Below are 16,456 nucleotides of genomic sequence, written 5' to 3' on the forward strand. Positions count from 1 at the left end.
TGAGCGTGATTAGGGGTGCCATTGCACCCTCTTGTTCCCCCTTCTTCTGTCCATAACAGGGGGCGGCGCCCCAACTCCCAATTAAGCCTTGTTTTAAGCCCGCCCAGGGGCTGCACTTAGGGATGGGCCCTCCCTTCTCCCACCCAGGAGCAGGCTTAACCCAGCAGGTCTTTTTTTCTTAGGGGTTCCCAGACTGGGAGAGGGCCAAGCCCGGGCTGAGGGCCCCCCCCCCCCCCCCCAGTGCACAAATTTTTGTGCACCGGGCCTCTAGTACAATTATAAAGGCTCATAAATGAACTCAGCAAAGTTACAGGATACAAGATCAACATACAAAAATCAATTGTATTTATATACTAGCAATGAACAACCTGAAAATTAAATTAAGAAAGCATTTCCACTTACAATAGCATCAACAAGAATAAATTACTTAGGAATAATTATACAAAAGAAGGAAGATTTGCACTGAAAACTATAATATGTCATTGAAAGAAATTAAAAAAGACCTAAATAAATGCAAATGGCAACCCATGATTGTACCTTAGAGATTTAGTGTTGTTAAGATGGTAGTACTTCTCAAATTGACCTACAATGTCATCCATATCCCACCAGTCTTTTTTCCACAAATTGACAAGCTGATTCTGAAATCCACATAGAAAGGCAAGGGACCCAGAACAGCCCACACTATCTTGAGAAAGAACAAAGATGGAGAACTTATACTTCCCAATTTTGTAACTTGCTACAAAGCTATAGTAATCAAGACATTGTGGTTCTGGCTGATATAAAGATAGAACAATGGAGTAGAATTGAGAGTTCCATTGATTTTTTACAAGAGTGCCAAAATGATTTAATGAGAAAAGAATGGCCTTTTAACAAATGGTACATGACATCAAAACCAGAAGCCATAAAAGAAAAAAATACATAAATTGGATTTGTCAAAATTTAAAACTTTTGTTCTTTAACAGACACTATTAAAAAAATGAAGACCACCCACAAAATGGGAGAAAATATTTGCAAATTATCTGATAAGGGTCTCTAGCATCTAGGATATTTGAAGAACTCTCACAATTCAACAGTAAAAGAAACGGCCCAATTTTTTAAATAGGTAAAAGATTTGAATAGCCCTAACCGGTTTGGCTCAGTGGATAGAGCGTTGGCCTGCGGACTGAAGGGTCCTTGGTTCGATTCCAGTCAAGGGCATGTACCTTGGTTGCCGGCACATCCCCAGTGGGGGGTGTGCAGGAGGCAGCTGATCAATGTTTCTCTCTCATTGGTGTTTCTGATTCTCTATCCCTCTCCCTTCCTCTCTGTAAAAATCAATAAAATATATTTTTAAAAAAAAGATTTGAATAAACATTTGTCCAAATAATTATACAAATGGCTCATAAACACACTAAAAAGATGCTCAATATCATTAGTCAATAAGGAGATGTAGTTCAAGATCACAAAGAGATATACCACTTCATACTCACTAGGATGACTCATCAAAAAGAAAATAATAGGTGTTAGTAGGATTGTGAAAAATTAAAACCTTCATGTTACTGATGGGATTATAAAATAGTACTGCTGCTTTCAAAAATGGTTTGACACTTTCTCAAAAGTTAAATGTAGAGTTAGCATCACAATTCCACTCTTAGGTTTATACCCAAGTGAATTGAAAACATCTACACAAAAACTTGTTAAAGAATATTCATAGCAGCCCTGGCCAGTGTGGCTTGGTTGGGTGAACATCGTCCCTTGCACCAAAAAGTCACTGGTTAGAGTCCCCAGTCAGGGCACATGCTCAGATTGTGTATTCAGTCCCTGGTCTGCAGGAGGCAATCATTGATGTTTCTCTCTATCTCTCTCTCTTCCCCCCCCCCTTCCTCTCTAAAATCAATAAAAACATTTAAAAAAAATTTTTCAAAATATATTTATGGCACCATCCTATATAATAAAAGGGTAATATGCAAATTAACCAAATGGCAGAACTGATCACTATGATGCACACTGACCACCAGAGTTCAGCTTTTTATTGAATGTGTTACAAAAGAGGTTTGTTTAGTCAAAAAGACCAAAGCCCATGTCAGACTCCTCAGATTCTTCTTTCTTTGCTTCCACTTTCTTCTCTTCAGTGGGGCAGCAGTGGTGGAGGGGGTAGGACCTCCTGGTGCAGCACTACTGCTGGGGCAGGTCCACCAGCCCTTGCTGCAAAGGAGGTTCCCAGTGTTGACATTAGTCAGAGCCTTTGCAAACAAACCTGGCCAGAAAGGGTCAACATTTACACCAGCTGTTTTAATGAGGGCACTGATCTTATCCTCCATTACTGGCACTTCACATGCAGGCGAGCTCAGACCAGGCCATGGAGCGAGCAAGTGCTGGGTGAGCACAGCCAGGAGCGGTGCTGGTCCCCAGATGAAGTGAGGGCCTCACCCCAACTAGGCCTTAGTGCTTCCAAAGGACCAAGCACTTACCAGTAGATGGGGAAGGGGGCGAAAGATTTATTCTGTATCTTGATTGTGATGGTGCTATCCACAAGATTAGCAGACATTTGGTCCACACCCAAAGGTTCTTGATATTTGCTCCTGTCCAAAGCGCCCATAGAGACTTTTGGTCCATGCCAACCCATCTAGGCTACCTAGGCAAGGAGAGGTATTGTTGGCATATAGCCACATGCTATTATCCTATATAATAAAAGCCTAATATGCTAAGTGTCCAGTCATCTGGGTGGCTGTTCAGCCAGTCAAAGCGTAATATGCTAATGATATGCTAAGGCCGCTCAACCACTTGCTATGACGTGCGCTGACCACCAGGGGGCAGACAGTTGACCGGTCAACCAGTTGCTATGACATGCACTGACCACCAGGGAGAAGATGTTCCAACTGGTAGGTGAGCTTGCTGCGGGGTCCAGCTGATCAGGACTGAGTGAGACAGGCCGGACATGCCCTGGAGCCCTCCCGCGGCCCCTCCCTGGCTGGCCAATCTCCTACGTCCCTCCCCGGCCCCGTGCACCAGTGGGGTCCCTTGGCCTGGCCTGTGCCCTCTCACAATCTGGGACCCCTGGGGCGATGTCGGAGAGCCGGTTTCAGCCCAAACCCCCAGGCCAGGCCGAGGGACCCCACTGGTGCACAAAATTTTGCACCAGGCCTCTAGTTGAATTAATAAAACCTGGTATATCTTTTATGTGTTAATCCTGTAAACCAAAAGCACAAATAAGTGCTATGGGCTGTTTAAGGCCAGCAGCATTGTCTTACGCATGGACAGTTTGGACAGGACCAAATATGAAGGAACATTTGGCATGGACAGAATATGCTTTGAAATGAACTATTGTATAGTATAGGGTAATTAAAACAGAATTGGTTGTGGTTATAAGCAAGTGTGTTATAATTAAAAACATTTTATACCATATAATTACATTTGTGAAGTTACTCTGATAAAGTTTTGTTTTGTTTTTATTTTGTTTTTTTTTTAGGATGAGAGAGGCTGCTAGAAAAATAGAAGAAAGACATTTTTCCAACCATGCAACACATGTTGAATTTCTGCCTGTTGAGTGGCGGTCAAAACTTACTCTTGATGGAGGTACATTATGTTGAAAAGTTACATGATTTGGCCCTGTTCAGGATGGCTCAGTGATAGAGCACTGGCCCACACACCAAAGGGTCAAAGTTCGATTCCTGGTCAAGGGCATTTACCTGGCTTGCAGGTCCATCCCAGGCCCGAGTCAGGCACGTAGTTAGAAGTCCAGTGCACTATCCATTATACAATGGAGCCACCTAACTTGTCAATACTCTTAAAACATATTGTCACAATTCTTTTTTTTATTAATGATTTCAGAGAGGAAGGCAGTGATAGAAACATCAAAGATGAGAAAGAATCATTGATCGGCTGCCTCCTTAATGCCCCCTACTGGGGATCAAGCCCGCCACCTGGGCATGTGCCCTTGACTGGAATCGAACCCAGGACCCTTCAGTCCATGGGGCCGACACTCTATCCACTGAGCCAAATCAGCTAGGGTACAATTCTTTATTAGCTTACATTCTCTTCTTAATAATTTTCCTTCCCTATATTTGGAAGGTAAAATATCAGGTTTTTTGTTTTCTTTTGTTGTTTTTCTTACATTCCCTGGGCTGGTAATATTTAAGTAAATCATGTTTATTTCCTTCCTTGAAGAATTGTTAGCCAAAATATGCATATTTTAAACAAAATGTATTCTTTCAGTATGAAAACCATTAAAATAGAATGTTTAGGTTATTTACATAACCTGGAAAATGAGAGAATTGTACTAGATACAATAGCAGCTGCCATTTGTGGAGCCTTTGCTGTGCCTGGCACTTTGCAATTCATTTTTCATGGAGTATCTCAATTTTCTCATAAATATGTGAAATACTACATTATTTTCTCTATTTTACTCTTAAGGAAACTGAAACTCAGTAAAAGGTGAATTTACCAAAGAATAATAAGCAGAGTCTAGCTTTGCTTGATACCAGAGCCCTTATTCATTCACATTGCTAAACTGCCTCCCTGGATGATTTTCAAGTCAGATTCTGTCTCATAGGCAGGAATGTCAGTTATACCTAATAGACCAAAATGGCATCAAAAGTTGCAATAACGGTAAAACAAAAATGCTAGTGATCAAAGAAGACTTCATAGCAGCAATAGCTCATATATAAAAATTGTAGTATAAAAATACTATCTTTTGTGCTTTTCCCACTCATTCAGATAAGTTTCTTGGGCTAGTCAGGAATGTAGACAACATAGATGAATTCATGTTTAATAAAATCCTCAAGAGTTTGTAATTTTTTGTTAGATTTAAATTATTAGGATAGAATCTTGAAGGTGCCATTATTCTGAGTAAAAGAAGCTAAAGGAAAAACACCACTCTCCATTCTCAATATTTCTGACACCAAATAAAGGTGTGTGTGGGGGGGGATTATCCCCCTACCACCAATTATCTAATTCTTGGTGCACACCAACTGGGTGTCCAACAATTTAACTCAGTTCTGACACTACCCAGATATAGCGCAGACAGATTAAAGGCACAATTCCACAAGACTCCCCTCACTTCAGATGCCAATCACAAGTCCCAGATTGATGCCTGCTATAATTTGGGGGGTCCTATGACCCCATCCTGAGGTTTAATTTACTAGATCTACTTTAAAAAATTCAGGAAACATTTACTTATATTTACTGGTCTAAAGGATATTACAGAGAATATAGATGGCCCTAGTCAGTTTGGTTCAGTGGATAGAGCATTGGCCTGCAGACTGAAGGGTCCTGGCTTTGATTCTGGTCAAGGGAACATACATCAGTTGCAGGCTCCATTTCCACCCCTGGTAGGGGAATGTGTAGGAGGCAACCAATCAATGTATTTCTCTCACATCAATGTCTCTGTCTCTCTCTCTCTCTCTCTCTCTCTCTCTCTCTCCCCCCCCCCCCCCCCTTCCTTCCACTCTCTCTAAAAATCAATGGGAAAAAATCCTCGGGTAAGGATTAACAAAATACATACATACATATATATATATTTATATATACTGTATATATATGTTCACCTATGTGGAAGTTATCCAGTCCCTGTTGTTTAGGGGTTTTATGGAACTTCCATTATGTAGACATAAGTGATTAACTAATTGGCTGTTGATGATTAACTCAATCTCCAGCCTTTCCCCTTCCCAGAGGTCAGGGGATGGGACAGAAACTTCAACCCTGTCTAACTACATGGTTGGTTCCTCTGGCAACCTACCCATCTTCCAAGAGTCACCTCATTAGCATAAGCTTAAGTATAATTGAAAGAGGCTTATTATGAATAATAAAAGACATACCTGTCACCCCTATCACTCAGGAAATTGCAAGGATTTTAGGAATCTTGAGCCAGAAACCGGAGACAAAAACTATAAATATATGTTTGTTATTATACACAGTCTCACAGAAACCAATCTCAAAGGTTGCATACTTATGCTCCACATATGTGGCATACTGGAAAAGGCAAAACTATAGAGACAGAGAACAGATCAGTGGATGCCAGGGTTACAGGAAGGCTAGGGTTTGAATTAAAAAGGGCAGCATGTGGGAGTTTTTTAAGGTGATGAAACAGTTCTGTGTCCTGATCATGGTGATAGTTATGTAAAACCATATATGCATTAAAACTAAGAGTTATTTGCCATAGCCAGTTTGGTTAGGGTCCAGCAGACTGAAGGGACCCAGGTTCAATTCCAGGCAAGGGCGTGTACCTCTGTTGCAGGCTTGATCCATGCAAGAGGCAACCAATCAATGTGTCTCTCTTACATCAATGTTTTTCATTCTCTGTTTCTCCCCCTCCCTTCCACTCTCTCTAAAAAAGGAGTCAATGGAAAAATATCCTTGGGTGAGGATTAACAACATAAACAACACCAAAAACCTAAGAGTTGTTTTTACTGTTTATACATTTTTAAATAATGATAAAAGGTATTTACCTATAGCAAACATCATTTTTAAGTTCCTAGAAATAAATCTAATAAAATATGTACATTGATATTAAAAATGAAAAAAACTGTTACAAGATATTAAATACAAGTTAAATAAATATAAAGATAATTTTCTTAGATTTCATGACTCAGTATCTTAGAGTTGTTAATTTTCCGAAATTGATTTCTAGATTTTATGCACTTCTAATCAAAATCCTAATAGAGTTTTTCCTGAAACTTGGCAAGCTGATTCTAAAATTATTATAGAAGAGCAAAGGTTCCAAAATAGCCAAGATACAGAACAAGAGGGGAGGAGGGGAGTCATGTTGGTACAAGGATAGGCCAGTGCACTAGACTAGAGACTCTGGAAAACAAACCTGCACTTAGAAAACAAACCTGATATATGACTGAGCTGGTATTATAGATCATTGGTGAAAGGATGGCCTATTCCATAAATGGTATTTGGTAACTGGTTATTCTTTGAGGGGAGAGGGGAGTAAAAACAATCCCTACCTCACATTCCAAATGGATCAAATATAATATGTGAAAGCCAGGACATTAGAAAAATATAAGAAAGTATCTTCTTAAGATAGGAAAACACAACTACAAAGTAACGTGGGTAAACTTGATTAAAATTATCTCAGTAGACATAGAGTGACAGACAAACCACAAACTGAGACAAGAGCTTGCAAAAGAGCAACAGATATGGCCACCAAAGTTTTAATATCCAGAATAAAAAAAGAGAGCACTTGAAGAGATTATATATATATAAAATATGTATATGTTTTATATGTTAATATTTTAAAATATTTTATATATTATATATAATATGTATTTCACTAGTGTAGTAATAAAGGAAGTGCAAATTAAAACCACAGTAAAATATCATTGACACCCATCAGTTTAGCAAAAATTTAAGGTGAGGCTGTGCATCAATGAGGATGTGTAGCAGTGAGGATTTTCATTCACTGTTGTTGGGAATGTAAATTGGTACAATCACTTTGGAAGACAGTTTGACATTATCTTGTAAAGTCGAATGTGTATGTGCCCTATGACACAACATTTTCACTCCTAGATATATATACCCTAAGGAAAATCTTACACGTGTGCACCAGGAAACATAAAACAGTGTTATTAGGAGCATAGAACTTCTTTGTATTTCTATAAGAAAGGCAAATTTTTCTGCATCTCTAATCATCTTATTAAGCGTTTAATAGAACAGTCTTCCCATGGTAGAATTTCCATAAATTAGCTGTAACTCAGAGGCTGCACATATTTGCAATACAGTTTATGTGACAGGTTTTTTTTCCTTACTTACACCAACTTTATCTTGTTTACTGCAGTTGCCCATTGCGGATTTGCCTTTGTGCATATTTTTAATTTGACAGCTCTTCCTCATAGGATCTTTATTTTACTAAAAATCGATAAGTGTAAAGTGTAAAGAAACTTTTTAATTTGTTGCTGGTTTGCCACCAGTGCCTCTAGGCATTCCACATGGATATTGCCAGGCCCAAGGTGCATAGTCCAAAAAAAGAAAAGAAAGGAAACAGAAAATGAGGTACAGAAAGAGTGAGATTGTGTCCCTTAACACCTGTTTCAGGAATAGAGATGGCCTGGTTTTGCTCTGGGACCCCTGAATATCATGCAAACGCCAGTACAGAAAATGGTCAGGCTTCGTAGATTTGACAATGGCCTTCATCCTTTAATGTTCTTTCTCTTCCCCTTTTTGTCTTTTTTTCTTGCTATATTTTGCAAGGAAAAGATCATTAGATCCAAAATTAGTCTTGCATATTGAAATGTTAACTTAAAGAGCTGTGATATCAGGGAATGTAATTTTTTCACAATTTATTTTTCCCCTAAGACAGATATCTTCTGTAAGTTTGTTTGTTTTTTGTTTGTTTGTTTGTAGACACTGTTGATTCCATTACTCCTGATAAAGTACGAGGTTTAAGGGATATGTTGAACAGCAGTGCAATGGACATAATGTATTATACTAGCCCACTTTATAGAGATGAAGTAAGTATAATGATTACCTTATAATGATTACCTTATTTACAAACACACACACACACACACACACACACACACACACACACGTATCATTGGTAGTACTCCTAAGAAGGTATCCTGAATGTTCAGACTAAAACGTACTGAGATGTGTCCCCAAAAGTAATAATAAGTGTTGTTTTTGTTTTTTAAGTTGACATTAATAGCAACAGAAGCTAGAAAGAGAAAAGCGTCAGACTCAAACCTCTGGCCATTGGCTAATGACTAAGAAAGTGGTCACTTCTATTTTGCTCTTATAATCTTTAAAGATAATTATCCTCAGAATGGAATTAAATAAAAGATATTTAATAGGAAGAGGGAAATGGAAAGAGAACACCCAGTGTTTTAAATTAGTTTTTTATTCAGTTGAATTTCATGGAAAAGCGCTCAGAACTTGTGACTGAGATTCATTAGCATTCTTTAGCAATGTTTCCTGAATATCCCTAATAAGATGAATTACTTGGGCCCTAGCTGGTTTGGGGCTATTAAAAAATAAAGATAAAAATGCAGACATAAAAGAACCCCATGGGGAAACCTTGGAATTTGGAATATTAATGTGAATTTATGATTTGAAAATAAGTGGGTGTGTATAGATATTATCTATATATTTAAGTGTATATTGTTTATACCTGCATATATTTCCTACTTCTGTTCACTGAAAGGGCCAAGGAGCTGACATTCCAATCTAATGAGCACACCTAGTACTCACATCTTTGCCCCTAGAATTCCCCACCAAGAAGAACTAGAGTTACTTGGAAAAAATGGCTGGTTCTAGGGCTGGGACAGGATAGGTATAGGTCAAAGCTAAAAACAACTTGTTATGACAAAAAGTAGGAAAATATTCAGAAGAATGATGGGGCAGGTCACAAGGTCAGGAGTCAAATTTTAAAAAGCAGATCCTGCCCTGGCTGGTTTGGCTCAGTGGATAGAGCATTGGCCTATGGGCTGAAGGGTCCTGGATTGGATTTCAGTAAAAGACACATGCCAAGGTTGTGGGCTCGATCCCCAGCAGGGAGTGTACAGGAGGCAGCCGATCACTGATTCTCATCATTGATGTTTCTATCTCTCTCCCCCTCTCCCTTCCTCTCTGAAATCAATAAAACTATATTTTTTTAAAAAAAATCAGACCCCCCCTGGCCATATCTGGAACAACTTGAGCACAAAATAAAGTAATTATTACTTATTGTAAGGAATTAATAGTACTTTTAATATAGAATTATAATAAGGATAATATAATAAGGGAATTGTAAATCATTGAGAAATTTGTAAGTTAATATCAATTACAAATAGATAAACAAACGGGGTAAGGGAGGTCCTTTGCTTACAGTAGAATGCCACAGGCTTACTATTAAATGTGGAGGGAATGCTGGAGTTGTAAAATCCTCAATTTACAACTATCATGGTAGGATCAAATAAGAGTGGTCTGGGCAAGAATCATCCATGGATGCTAACTTGAGGGCAAGTTTTGATGAGAACAGGATGTTTGCATGGTCTTACTGTGTATTCTCATAGACTGCTTATGAATTAAAAAATGAGAAAAGGTATAGAGTGGGGAAACCAGGGGACACCTTTAATAGGGTGTCACTGAGGGACACTCAGGACACAGTATCATTTATGCAGTATATCAGTCCTGAGGAAGCACCAGGCATACACAAAAGGAGGATGTTCTCATTAAAAAGTAGGATGGGATTGTGTTCTTTCCAAATGTCACTATTATAAAAGACAAAGAATGGCTGTGGAAAATGTTCCAGACTCAAGGAGGCCAAAGAGACCTGATAGCTAAATACATCCCATCCTGCACTGTATTCTGCACCGGTTAGGGTAAAATGCTACAAAGGATTTGTTCAATCAACTGACAAAATTTAAATGTTGATATTTGATTAGATGAAATATTTTATCAAAGTCAATTTATGAAGTTGATAACTGCAATATTCCTAGTCTTAGGAAATATACACTGGAGTTTTAGGGGTAAAGGACCATGACATCTATAATATATGCTCAGATGTATTTTTTTAAAAGGTGTGCATGTGTGTGTGTCCTTGTGTCCGTGTGCCTGTGTGCGTGTGTGTGTGTTACATAAACAGAACAAGTGATAAAATAGGCTAAAAATGCTAATAATAGGTGAATATTGGGTGAAAGGTATATGGATGATCATTGTACTATTTTTATTTTGCAACATCTTATAAATTTGAAATTATTTTTGAATAAAAAGTTAAGAAAATGACTAAAAGTTTCCCAGGTCCCTTCCCTGGCGATTGATTGGAGTCAGTGGATCTGAGGAAGAGTCTGTATATTTGGTTTGTGTTTTGAACAGTTCCCCAGGTGATAGCATCAGAGAAGTTTGGGAAATATTGTAAGGCAGTGTGAAAAGCGAAAGAAAACCAGAAAAACTTAGTGAGAAGTGGGCAAAAATTGTTTGTAATTTTAAAAAGGAAAACTCATTCTGCAAATCAAAGTCCACTTAGTACAAGGTTGGTGTTAGGCAGTATTTTAGAATAAACTATTCCTCAACAGCTTACATTTCCTTAAGGAAGTTGTGATAAATAACAGCCAGCAGTTCTCTAGGATTCATTCCTGCCTAGGCTAGTGAATGAACCTTGTTAGGTTAATTGGTAGGCATATGAAAACCTTTTTCCCCTTCCTCTCAGCCTTTGGAATCAAATAGATACAGATTCAAAACCTGCCACTTAACTAGCTATGTGACCATAGATCCCATTTCTCACGTTCTTAGCTTCCTCACTTATAAAATGGACATAAAATATGTACCAGATAATGGTTGCCATGAGGATTAAAGATATACAAGGTGAGGCAAAAGTAGGTTTACAGTTGTTCATAGGAAAATAACACAATCTATATATATGAAAGCCTAAGCAACCTAACGACCGGCTGACCAGTCGCTATGAGGCATTGACCACCAGGAGACAGACGCTCAATGCACAGGATTGGGCCTGTGGGGATTGGGCTCTCTCCTGTCTGGATGAGGTCTGCAGGGATTAGGCTGAAACCAGCTATCCGACATCTCCCAAGGGGTCTGGGATTGTGAAAGGGCACAGGCCAGGCCAAGGGACCCTACCAGTGCACAAACCTGTGCACCAGGCCTCTAGTAATAAATAACGATGTAAGAACAAACTATGTGCTTCACGTACTCACAACTATAAACCTACTTTTCACCACCCTGTATATAGTTTCCAGTACAATTTTTTGTCCTTAGATTTTCATCTTGTGATTAAGTGTGTATATGTATTTCAAGGGCTACCATTTTTTTTAAAAAAAGGAATGGACCTTTTTTTAATCTTCACCCGAGGATATTTTTTCTATTGATCTTAAGAGAGAGAGAGAGAAACATGGATGTGAGAAAGAAACATCAACTGATTGCCTCCTGCATGCATCTTGACCAGGACCAGGGATCGAACCTGCAAACTGAGGTACATGCCCTTGACTTGGAATTGAACCCTTTAGTCCGTGGACCGATGCTCTAACAGCTGAGCAATCAGCCAGGGCTAGACTTGTGTTTTTTAACTCTAGAAATAAGTGCAGTTAGTATCAGATTATAGAAAATACCGAAAGGCTCTAGACGGTATTGCTTAATGGTTAGAGCATCAGCCTGCACACCCAAGGGTCTTGGGTTCAACTCCTGTTTAAGGACATGTACCTGGGTTGCAGATTTGATCCCTGGCCCTGGTAGGGGCAAGTGTGAGAGGCAGCTAATCAATGTGTGTGTCTCACATCAATGTTTCTCTCCCTCCCTCCCTTCTCTACTTTATTAATGGAAAATATATTCTCAACTGAGTATTAACCAAAAAAAAAAGAAAAGAAAGAAAGAAAATATGGAAAGGAACACACTTGTTTACTAATGAAGGACTTTGTAATAACTAAAGCTGCCTTTAAAAAATAAAAGTATCACAAGGTAAACAGAAATTGCATATAATGTGAAAGTGATGGGTTTTAACTAAACTTTATTGTGTTGATCATTTAACAATATATACATATCTCAAATCATGTTGTATGCCTTAAATTTATATAATGTTATATGTCAACTATATCTCAATAAAACAGAAAAAATGTTTTTAAATAGAAGTGACCACTGTAGAGTAGAGATAGTTATTGGGGTGGATGCTGAACAGCTTATCAGGGATGCTACTGAAGGGACTCCTCCCTTCATCACAGTTTAAATTAGCTCATCTCCAAGGTTCCTCTTCACTCCAGATTCTGAGGTGCTCATGGGAGCATTCTAACTCATGACTGTGCAAATAATCACTAAAAAAAATGGTTAGAGAAAAAGTGTAGTGTATAAATCAGTACTTTGCAGGTTACACTTTCTGAGGACCAGTTTCTAAAACAGAACTAATATCAGACTTCCAAAATAACATTAGAGAGCCATCGGCCCTTACTTCAGCCTTAAATAAAGTAATGTGAAAAATCAGAGACAACCATACTTCTTGCACACAACTGAACTCTCTTTTCAATAGCATTAAAAATGAAGAATTACAAAAAAAATAGTTATGGCAGTATCTTGTCATTGTTATTGGAAAATTGTTTAATTGAATTCTATTGTAATTAAGAAACATAGTTTTATTTTAAAAAGAAATTTAATTGATATATATAACTAAAACTGTCTAAATAATTTTTTTCTCATTAAAATTTCCTGAAGCAGGGAGGACAAAGGATTAATTATAGTCGTCAGCCATGTTTTATGTGTTTGGATTTTCTCTTAAAAATGCTGGGATTTTTCCTTTTGGATTGATTTTCCTCATACATTTTAACTTTGGGGCAATGGTTATGAGATTTAAAAACTCTTAAGCTTTTGAAAGGCCATCTAATGCCTACTTTGTAAAAGGTTAGTTGACTTAATTAGATAATATTGTAGAGCTAATAAAATTAAGATTATAGGATATATCATTAATCTTGGTCCAGATGTCCCAAATGAATATACTTGGTCACAAAGGGATCCTAAGGTTGGAGAATATAATTGGATCAGATAGGAAAAAGGAAACCTAATTAGAAAAACCTAATCAGAGTAGACTCTTTAGATGCAACAGGGAGGTGGATTTCTCCTTTTGCTGCTAAGTGGATGATTTATTAAAGCATTTTGAGAAGTTGGTATTTTAAAAAAAACAGATTAAGTACCTTTTGCCAGAGTACTTAAGTATATCTTTTAGTGTTTCTAGGTTTACATGGTGTCTTAAAACAAGGCCTTCAAAAGTAAAAACTATTAACAAATGTTGCTTTTAAAGGAATTAATTTTTATCTAAACATTCACTTTTTCTACACCTTTAGATTATAAATCAGGAAAATGATAAAAACGTTGAGTTTGTTGATGTTCTTATCAAAGCCAAACCATTATATTATCAGAACTAAAACATTACATTATAGCTCACTTTGAACAGAGCATATACTTTAATATCACACTACCTACTCCTGAAACTGTTTAGACTAGAATTACTGACAGCCCATGTCTTGGAAGGCTTTTATATGCATTTGCCACTAAAGCAGTAATTCTGGGATGGAGCCTAGTAATCTGTATTTAACAAACCTTCTAAGTGATTCTGCCACACATTGAAAGTTGGAGAACCGTTGATTAAAGCATGGAATTGTTTTGCTTTTCCTAAAAAAAAAAATTAAAATGTACAATTAAAGTAAAATGTTTGCATTTCTCCTTAGAGAAAGGGTAGCTTATCATCCTTCCACATGCTACCAGCTCATCTTATCCTTCTCTTCCTTCATTAGCTGAATATATTTCATCAGACCCAATACATGGTTTCAGTAGCTTTAACCAAACCCTCATTGTTGCTTGTAGAGTTCTGAGATGTCAACAAAGAGAACACCATGACTTCATTCATGTCACTGCTAATCCTGCTATGCATGAATGCTCAGATGATTTTCAGTTTGTGAGCAGGTAGAGAATGTTCAGTAAAATATGATGGAGTCATATTTGAAAATGGAAGTCACACATAACTAATATTTGTATGTTGGAGTAACAGCTGGTATAAGTACTGAAATGAAAAATTAAATATCAAGCAGGAAATTTACCATTAATTATAGTACCCAGCAATGATAATGAAGAGTAGAGAACTGCCTTCAAACACAGGTCAGGACCCAGTATGGATTTGAGTAATAAAAAAAAACTTTTTCTTCTGACTTCCTGGCATATTTCAGCAATGTTTGTTAAAGCTAAATTTCAAAGAAAACAGTTTTACAAAGAAAAATGACTAAAATACTTCCCACATTATGAACCCCTAAACCTTAAAAAGCTCTGCTTTCCAGCCATGTAAAACAACTGTTTACTCGTATCTTTATTACCAACTTTTGGGAATTTTGAAATATCAAGTAGATCGATGTTAGCTTTTCTTTAATCATACAATGACATTTTATTCCATCATTCTTATCTAAATGCACAGTGTAATAATATATATACTACATTCGTATACCTGTTATTGTAAACTCAATTAAGGCCTAAAAATTACAAGGTACAAAAATTTAGAATTGCATGGAATTTGCAGTGAAGGAGAAATTTCTAGGGGCTCTTTGAAAATCTTACTGGAATCTTCGTGAACCTTTTTTGCTTAATGTACAGAACTGCTGGCTCATATAGCATGCTTAAGGATTATGAATGAATCTGTGTAATATCTGCCTTTATTCTTTAGTGATGATATAGATTATAATAATACATATCTTCATTTCCTGCAATGTTTTAAGGCATCTGTGTTAATTTTAATAACCTAGGTGTATTTGGCCAGTAATGTATGTTTAGAAATAGAGTTCAGAGTATCTGTGATTACTCTAATATGATAATGTTCTCTTATTTCAAACAGCTAGTTAAAGGCCTTCAGCAAGAGCTGAATCGATTATATTCCCTTTTCTGTTCTCGGAATCCAGACTTTGAAGAAAAAGGGGGTAAAGTCTCAATAGTGTCACATTCACTGGGATGTGTAATCACTTATGACATAATGACTGGCTGGAATCCAGTTCGATTCTATGAACAGTTGATGGAGAAGGAAGACGAGTTGCCTGATGAAGAATGGATGAGCTATGAAGAACGACACCTTCTTGATGAACTCTACATAACAAAACGACGGTAAAAATACTCTAGTATTTAAAATCTCTTCATGGAATTGCTGGACTTCTTAGGAGAAAACTTTAAGATTTTCATGATAAAGAAAAACTACATTGTTCAGGGTACAAAAATTACTAGATAACATGGCTAATCAAGGAGAGACTGTTTTCATGCTAATTATATGCATTTTCCTGTAGCATAAAATAAATGGTTTTGTCATCTGCCTCTTTTTCTTTCTGCCTGTCCTTCACAATTTCTTAGGAGTGAAATCTAAAACTTATTTCAAGCTGAGTCAGTATGTAGAATCCTTTGTCAGTTTTACTAATCTTAAAGAATGTGCCCTTACCTATCTTAATCTTAGAAATAATTTTCAAGCCTTTTTTTTCCTTGGTAAATCTGTTTTTGACAGATTTTATAATTATCTGATCACTTGTGGCCTTTCTGGATACTATCGTTTAGTTTGCTATACCCCTCTCTTCATCGGTAGTTACATGCTCTTTCTTTGTCCTTTTAATAACTATCCAATTAATTTTAATAAAACAGTGAAAAATCACTCATTTTGGTAGTTAGCATTATATAAAAATCACCAATTTATATAATACCCAATTTTTACTCAGGAAGCCTTGGGTTTGTTTCAAGCTTATGGAAGTTTAAGGGTTCTATATAATCTTAGCACCAGAATAGATACATAAAGTTTACCGTGGCAAAATAATTTATAGTTTTGAAAGAAAATTTCATGTTGAAAAGCCTCAGAACAGCATTTTAGATATAAAATCCAGTAAGAAAAAAAAATTAACAGCTTATAAAATGAATTGCACCCTTTTTTTAAAACTTAGTTCTATTGTTTATTAAATGTAAGTAGATATGGAACATTTAATGGGAAAAATTGAAATAACTCAAATGTTCACTAGCAAAGAAGGGTTGAAAAAACTATGGTTCG

At 37.1% G+C, this 16,456-nt stretch overlaps 1 protein-coding gene across 18 annotated transcripts in view; it reads left to right on the forward strand.

Moving 5' to 3' along the window:
- DDHD1 (DDHD domain containing 1) overlaps positions 1-16,456 on the forward strand; it is a 56,315-nt gene that overhangs the window by 18,452 nt on the left and 21,407 nt on the right. For 17 of the 18 annotated variants that reach the window (XM_023760735.1, XM_023760744.1, XM_023760748.1 and 14 more), the window contains 3 exons: positions 3,449-3,555; positions 8,326-8,432; positions 15,275-15,537. In XM_023760735.1, coding sequence (XP_023616503.1) covers positions 3,449-3,555; positions 8,326-8,432; positions 15,275-15,537 — 477 coding nt within the window. The remainder of the gene's footprint in view (positions 1-3,448; positions 3,556-8,325; positions 8,433-15,274; positions 15,538-16,456) is intronic. The other variant, XM_023760742.1, reaches the window with a different exon arrangement.

Source organism: Myotis lucifugus, unplaced genomic scaffold (assembly GCF_000147115.1).
Source record: "Myotis lucifugus unplaced genomic scaffold, Myoluc2.0 scaffold_191, whole genome shotgun sequence".
Classification (NCBI taxonomy): domain Eukaryota; kingdom Metazoa; phylum Chordata; class Mammalia; order Chiroptera; family Vespertilionidae; genus Myotis; species Myotis lucifugus.